Here is a 7,322-nt window from a genome sequence, read left to right on the forward strand (position 1 = left end):
TTTAATGAGAGAAGTTATTTGCTTTTAACAGATTGATAGACATTCCAAAAAATATAGGTGTTGGCCGTTAGGAAGGAGAGAGAATGAGAAAGAGAGTGAATGAGTTGAAAGGGTAGTAATAAAGTGACATAGCTGTTAGCTTTAGAAAAATAGCAATAAAAACTTGTTTGTACAAAATTACTTTAATGCTCACATTATTTTCTTTTCTAATATCTTCTTTTAGTTTTGTATTAAAAAGGTATAAGTGTAATTATATTTATTTTTAATTGACAAACAATGTTTTATTAATATGTAGTTTTGATAAAAAAAATTAAATGCATAATTAAATTTTTGGGTTCCATTAACCATTCCGAAAAATAATCGTGGCCTTTATATATAAACACCCTAGTCCTTTGCAACATGGAAAAAGAGTTATTAGTATCCCACCTTCGCTCTTGCACTCTCTGTTTACTCTCGTTACTTGCTCACCCTGCTTGCTCTCTCTGTGACTTTGTTTAATCTCTCTGTAACTGAAAAGCCGGCTGTGGCTTTGTGATCGCCCATCGACCGCACCGAAAATGGCGACGCCGAGAGAGCACATTGAAGAAATACGCAAGGAAAAGTTCTCCATCGGAGAAGAAAAACTCAACCCTTTAACTGAAGATCTTCATCAGGCGGTCAAAAATCTTTCTCTTGAACTCTATACTAAATCTGTCCACTTCGTCATGGAACTCATTCAGGTAATTTTCATTCCCATTCCTATGTATATATACACACTCCTAGTAAAAACACTCAGTTATTGAAGGATAGGATTGTAAAATAATATAATATTAATATACGAGAGTTTTCACTTTTAATACCACAAAAAGCCTTGGCGATTTTAGGATGAAAATTTTCATATATTAATTGTATTTTATTTTGTATCTGAGATCCTATTTTTCAATATGCTCTCTTGTCAGTAACCCAATATGGTCACAAGAAAAACCAATTTCCAAATCGAAAACTGGTCAAATCATTGTAGTGCCATACCGAGTATTTATTATATATAGCCAAAACTTACCCTCCAATTTCATAAATGTCATTTTTTTATATAAATTATCAATTATAGCGAAAAACACACCTAAATAGACCTAAATACTCAAAAATTAAAACCCAATTACACTGGACCTAAAATCCTTGGAGTTCTTTTCGATTCCAACTCATGTAATACGTACAAAAGGACTACTGGCTTATTTTTGGAAAATACTAATTTTGACTGGGGAAAGTAGATTTCGCCGTAATCTTTTCATCACCATATAAATGTGAAGAACACTAACAATAACAGTCACTACCTCAAGTCCCTAAATGGAGGATTGAAAGAATTGGGTACTCTGACCCAAATCTCTGTAATCCAAAGAAATTAACCTTTCTTAGATCAATACATGTTTGACAGCATGTGAAGCTTTTTCGCGATCAATACATGTTAGGCATAAGAGTTGAATGGAGCTTTTTCGCTTGTGTTTACCGGACGATTTAATCTTATTGTAGTTATTGTATCAAAGCGAGTTTTGTTCTTTTTCCTAATATGAAAACGAAACTATATATGATTTATATAATTTGCAGTTCCCTAAAGGTTGTTATATTCGAACAACAGTTTTCTTCCCAGTGAATCCAAATTTATTGTAGGCCTATGAAATTTTGTATACTTGCTGCTCATTCATTAAGAGGAAAAGCTAGCACACGTTACAAAAAAAAAAGGTTTAATTGTGGATATTTGGGTTTATTCAAGAGTGATTTTGACTATGTATGAAATTTATTACAAAAGTTGACATTTATGAAAGTTGGGGCTAAAATTTGGCAATATATGATATAAACCTCATTGTACCAGAGTTAACACAATTTTTTCATAGTCCGGTCATCATTCAGGGACTAGAGCTGTTGTAACTTTTTGAGGCCCAATCATCTCAATATCCTTAAGTTAGAGTTAGTGCAACTTTTCGAAAGCTCAACTTAAAGATGCAAATTCAAGCCCAGTAAATCGAGTCCAGGACATATCGAAAGAATAGTACGCTTTGATTTCATGTCAGATTTTTAGAGAGATGGGTCACTAGTTCACCCCTCCTAACCATACTTATAAAACTCAACACCTAGTAATACGGTAGTTGAGTTGAGACAATTATGTATGGTTAGGAGTGGCCCAGGTTAGGAGTGGCCCAGTGATTTGTCTATCTGAATATTTGACATCAATATGTATGATGAATTTTGTTTTTGGTGTTAACGTGGTTAGGTCAGTTTTTTTTTTTTTTTTTTGGTCAAAGTGGTTAGGTCACTTGACTAGGAATTCTTTCTTAGAATAAGATATATATTATTTTTTTCTTTCTTTCATTCATTTCAAATGGCATAAATAAATATGGAGTGTCATAGGAAAAGGGTGTGCCGAAATCACTTTAATTCAGAACATCACCTTGCTAAATGCGGAAATCAATTTCCTTTATAATATACCCTTGTCCAGAAAAGAGAAGTAAATGCTTTTGCAAGAAGCTTGTAGCTCAAGTGGCAAAGAGCAATTCCGAGTCACGTGTTCAATTCCCCCTCTCCCCAATATTTTTTTGTATCACAAGAACTAAATGCGTTATGAAGAAAGATTAATGACGTTATGTAGGTTTGTTACGTTTGTCTGCACATGCATGTAGGTATTAGTGTGCTGGATAATATAATTGAAGGTTTTTAATCTCATTTAATACATTCAGTAAAGTTAAAACTGTTAAAGCTTACATTGGATAATGTCACATCCCGGCTCGAGCCCTCACCACATCCCGGGCTCGACTCCACCGTAGCATGATATTGTTTGCTTTGAGCCCCGACCATGCCCGACCATGCCCTCACTGTTTTGTTTCTAGGAACTTACACGAGCAGAACTTCCCATTAGGTTACCAATCCTATGATTGCTCTCGTCCAAACTCTCTTAACTTCGGAGTTCCAATGAAACCCGAAGCCAGTGAGTTACCAAAAGGCCTCATGCTAGGAAGAGATGGGAATATACATAAGGCTTATAGGATCCACTCCCCTGGGTGATGTGGGATGTTACAGATAAGATGCTATTCGATTTCTCAATGTTTTAATCAATTGGAAATGGGAAATAATTTAGTTTTGTAAAGATATATGCTTGTGAATCTTAATCTTAATCGATATGCCAATATGAACAATTTCAAGATTTAACTTTTGTTTCTTGTATGGTTTGATTGAAATAACAAAACATGGTGTATTTTACTTCACAGAATGCAGAAGACAATGAGTACGCAGACGGCGTTGATCCATCACTTGAATTTGTCATAACGTCCAGGGATATAACCGGCACAGGGGCTCCTGCCACATTGCTGGTTTTCAACAACGAGAAGGGATTTCACGTAAGAACATAGAATCCATTTGCAGCATTGGACGGTCCACCAAGAAAGGCAACCGGAAGCGCGGCTACATTGGAGAGAAAGGTATGTGCATTATCAATACATTACTTCCCCTAACTTTATGGAAGCCACGCAATGTTTCATTTGATACAATGTGGCACATGTTTGTTATAGAGATGTTCCAAGATTTAATAATTCTCTGCGAGTTCACATTTCAGTCGTCTATCGCGAACTATATGCACTATAGTATGCTTGATACAGAAAAAATTAGTACTTTGATTGGAATTATTCTGCAGATATCAAAATTTAGGTGATATTTTACATGATGACGGTTATATATTAATCGGTAAAGTATGCAGCTGAAGTTTGTGTTGAATTATGGCCAAATGACAAAACAACTTTCGGCTAAATAAAATAAACAAAATGAGGTAGGCAACATCATTATGTTTGTTGAAAAGATAAAAAAGGTTATGATGATGTTTGTAGAAAAAAGGGTAAAGGCTAGCAAGTAGCCTTATTATTGGTGTTGTTTTTGGGTGCTTTATAATGGATGAATGTGTGCAGCCGAGAGTGAGAGAAGGAGTGAACACCATTTGTTTTAGTAGCCCATCTTTGAGAGAGCAAGGCAGCCACATAGTAGCAGAAAATAGAGAGCACATATTGGTTTTTTCAATAGCTCCATTTTGGAGAGAAGAAGAAAGTGTGCCCTCTCATTGTTTAGTTCTCACTCCATCAAAGTTTTATTATTATAATAGCTTTGAGTTTTGTATATAGAAGAAATTAATCACTCTATTTCTTTCTCTATTTGTTTCTTTGGTGTGTAAGAGCTATTAGTTGTATTGGGGTTTTGGGTTGTGAGCTTGCCAACACTTTGTAAACTCTCATTTGATTGATAGTGGATTATTGGGTGAGCTCCTATTACTCCGAGGACATACTCCAGTTACACTGACTGTTGAGGAACCTCGTTAAAATCTTAGTGTCTTTTAGTATTTTGTTCTTGCATTCAATTTGATATATTTCCTGTAGATTAGCTTCAGTTGGTTCCATAAGGTTTGGTGCTATCCTAGCACAACAGTTTGGAATGCCTATAAGCTTATATGTGTTTTCTTTCTTGTTTGGTAGTTAAGATTTTTCATTGTTGTGCTAATTCAATCATGTTTCTGGGTAATCTACAGGAATTGGCTTCAAGAGTGTGTTTTTGATCACAGATCGGCCTTACATCTTTAGTAATGGCTATCAGATAAGGTTCAATAAGGAGCCTTGTCTGCATTGCAATCTCGGGTACATTGTTCCTGAATGGGTTGAGGAAAATCCTACTCTATCTGACATACAACAGATATATAGTTCTGGTTCTGCCCTTCCAACCACAACGCTGATCTTACCTCTAAAGCCCGACGAGGTCCATCCTGTGAAGCAGCAGCTCTCAAGTATGCATCCGGAAGTTCTCTTGTTTCTTTCAAAGATTAAGCGACTCTCAGTTAGGGAAGATAATAAGGATCCAAGGCTCAACACTGTGAGCGCAATATCAATATCAAGTGAGATAGATCTTGTGGCGCGGAAGAATATTGATGCTCAGTCCTACACGCTCCACCTCTCTGCAGAAGAAAATGGTGACGGCAACAAAAATTGTAGCTATTATATGTGGAAGCAGAAGTTTCCTGTCAGGCAAGAATTCAGAGAGGAGAGGAGAATGGAGGTCGATGAGTGGGTGATCACGCTAGCATTTCCATATGGGGAGCGCCTTCATAGAGGAACAAGCTCACCCGGGGTCTACGCATTCCTTCCAACTCAGATGTTTACAAATTTGCCCTTCATAATTCAGGCAGATTTTCTGTTACAATCATCAAGAGAACATATTGTCTTGGACAGCAAGTGGAATCAAGGAATTCTTAAGGGAAATTTTATTTAAACCCATTTAACCTATTTATACACCCAAATTACTCTTTGCACCCATTTGATTTTTAACTAAATTATTATTATCTCTTTAAACCCAAATTTAATACCTAAAATAACCCCATAAACCCAATTCATTATGTAGATTTATTTTTACACCCATTAGATTTTTAAGTCCCGATTCAACAGATGGAAAATTGAAATCGAAGAAGAAGACAGGCTGAGGTTCTTGCAGAAAGAGATGCAGGGTCTTGTTCCTGGGAGCAGTAGCGGAGCCAAGGTAAGGGCAATGTTGCAATGGAAGCCATGCAAAGGCGCGGACTTTGGGCCGACTTCGTCTTCTACTCCGAGCTCGTCAAGTGCTGCTTGGCTCGGCGAGCTGTTCAGCAGGGTAAGCTCGTCCACAAGCACGTTTTCTCAAATGGGTACCAGCCCAAGACCTTCTTAATCAACGTTTTCATTAACATATACGTTAAATTTGCTCTCTTGGAAGAAGAGCAGGAACTGTTCGACGAAATGCTTGAGAGAAACGTTGTTTCCTGGACGACTATGATATCGGGATACTCAAATTCCAAACTCAACCACAAGGCCTTGGAGTCTTTGGTTTTAGAAGCTAAATTCGATGCGTTTAGACCTAAGTTTGAGAGGCCTTTTTGTTGTTTTTGTATTGAAATGGTTGAATTGGAAAATGCCCAGAAACCATTGTGATTGTTTATTTCGTTTTTGGGATATGGGTTTTCCACTACTGTCTCTGATCTTGTAAACCCAGAAAGCGATCTTCGATAAAAAACATGCAATAGGGTTCTCAAACTCAATGGAGAACCCTATCCGTTGAAATGGTTGAATTGGAAAATGCCCAGAAACCATTGTGATTGTTTATTTCGTTTTTCGGATATGGGTTCTCAAACTCAATGGAGAACCCTATCCATTGTGATTGTTTATTTCGTTCTCGTAAACCCAGAAAGCGATCTTCGATAAACAAACATGCAATAGGATCTTGGATTTATTGATAAATTTGAGTTTTATGATTAATTTCATTTTGTACTTAATAGTAATTATGCAATAGGGTAACATATATAATTAACATTTGAAATTTTAAGTTAGGTGTAAAAAGAGATTAAATGGGTTTAAATAAAATTTCCCAATTCTTAATTGTGTGCCTGTTGCATTCCTCAAAGCATTTATCACCCTCGTGAAAACTGTAGGAGATGCACCAGTTTCTAGTTTGCCTCCTTACTTTAGGTTCTTACCTGTCCAGAACACCCCCTATGATGAATTGAATGTTGTGAGGGAGTCAATCAAAGCACTGCTTATTGAGGAAGACATTGTACCAACCAAGTCACACAAGCAGAAGTTCTTCCATAAACCTCGCGAAGTGGGTAGGTTGTTGCCTGCTTTCTGGAATATTTTGAGAAAGGCAAGCAATCAAAGGGTTAGCTTGGGGAACATCTCTTCCCATGGAAGATATGTTTTGTGTGATTCATTTGACAAATCGGAGTATGATCACATTCTGAATTTCCTTGGAGTTGAACCAGTCGACGATGAGTGGTATGCTAAATGCATTCAGAGTTCCGATATTGTAGCCGGAGTGTCGAATGATGTCTATTTGGAGCTTCTTTTGTTTGTCTCCGATAAATGGAGGTGGACATTCCACTGCACCAACATCAAGAACATTCCACTGATAAAATATGTCGATTTTGACGAGAGTGTATCATTCTGCAGCTTAAGCGCAATGCGGATTGGTGAAAAGAAGATTTTCCTATCCCGTCTTTCTTGTCATGTCTCATGGTTGATTGATTGGAACAAGGAATTTATATCCGCAGCGAGTCTTCTTTTTATGCCAGAAATAACCCAGCGAGCTCTCCAGTCATGTTCTAGGAAGGAGGAGTTGGTGAAATGGCTCGCAGAAGAAATGAAGGTTGATGCTGTAAGTGTTTACGAGTATGCAGTTCGCCTCGATCATTCTCTTGGCAATGAGCGAAAACCTGTTGTTGCATATGCCCACTTTTTGTATCATTCATTGTGCAATAAGTATATCTCTACTTAAGAAGTTGATCATTTATGTCG

At 37.0% G+C, this 7,322-nt stretch overlaps 2 protein-coding genes and 1 long non-coding RNA gene across 3 annotated transcripts; all 3 read left to right on the forward strand.

Moving 5' to 3' along the window:
- Nucleotides 1–419: 419 nt before the first annotated feature.
- Nucleotides 420–3,445, forward strand: LOC139197068 (protein NO VEIN-like). Its single transcript, XM_070823659.1, has 2 exons — nt 420–719; nt 3,237–3,445. The coding sequence occupies exons 1-2, from the start codon at nt 558–560 to the stop codon at nt 3,375–3,377; spliced, it is 303 nt and encodes a 100-aa protein (XP_070679760.1). The 5' UTR covers nt 420–557; the 3' UTR covers nt 3,378–3,445.
- LOC103422415 (protein NO VEIN-like) lies at nt 3,294–5,285 on the forward strand. Its single transcript, XM_070823660.1, has 2 exons — nt 3,294–3,446; nt 4,538–5,285. The coding sequence occupies exon 2, from the start codon at nt 4,792–4,794 to the stop codon at nt 5,269–5,271; it is 480 nt and encodes a 159-aa protein (XP_070679761.1). The 5' UTR covers nt 3,294–3,446; nt 4,538–4,791; the 3' UTR covers nt 5,272–5,285.
- A 113-nt stretch (nt 5,286–5,398) lies between these two features.
- On the forward strand, nt 5,399–6,134 carry LOC139197069 (uncharacterized). Its single transcript, XR_011582100.1, has 2 exons — nt 5,399–5,646; nt 5,757–6,134. It is a non-coding gene; the product is annotated as an uncharacterized lncRNA (long non-coding RNA).
- The last annotated feature ends 1,188 nt before the right edge of the window (nt 6,135–7,322 follow it).

Source organism: Malus domestica, chromosome 06 (genome assembly GCF_042453785.1).
Source record: "Malus domestica chromosome 06, GDT2T_hap1".
NCBI classification, from domain to species: domain Eukaryota; kingdom Viridiplantae; phylum Streptophyta; class Magnoliopsida; order Rosales; family Rosaceae; genus Malus; species Malus domestica.

Excerpts from the sequence above, each read along its gene's own strand:
- LOC139197068 (XM_070823659.1), top strand. The coding sequence starts at position 558 with ATGGCGACGCCGAGAGAGCACATTGAAGAAATACGCAAGGAAAAGTTC. Across the intron at positions 720-3,236 it reads TCGTCATGGAACTCATTCAG|AATGCAGAAGACAATGAGTA; the intron begins GTAATTTTCATT and ends TTTACTTCACAG.
- LOC103422415 (XM_070823660.1), top strand. The coding sequence starts at position 4,792 with ATGCATCCGGAAGTTCTCTTGTTTCTTTCAAAGATTAAGCGACTCTCA.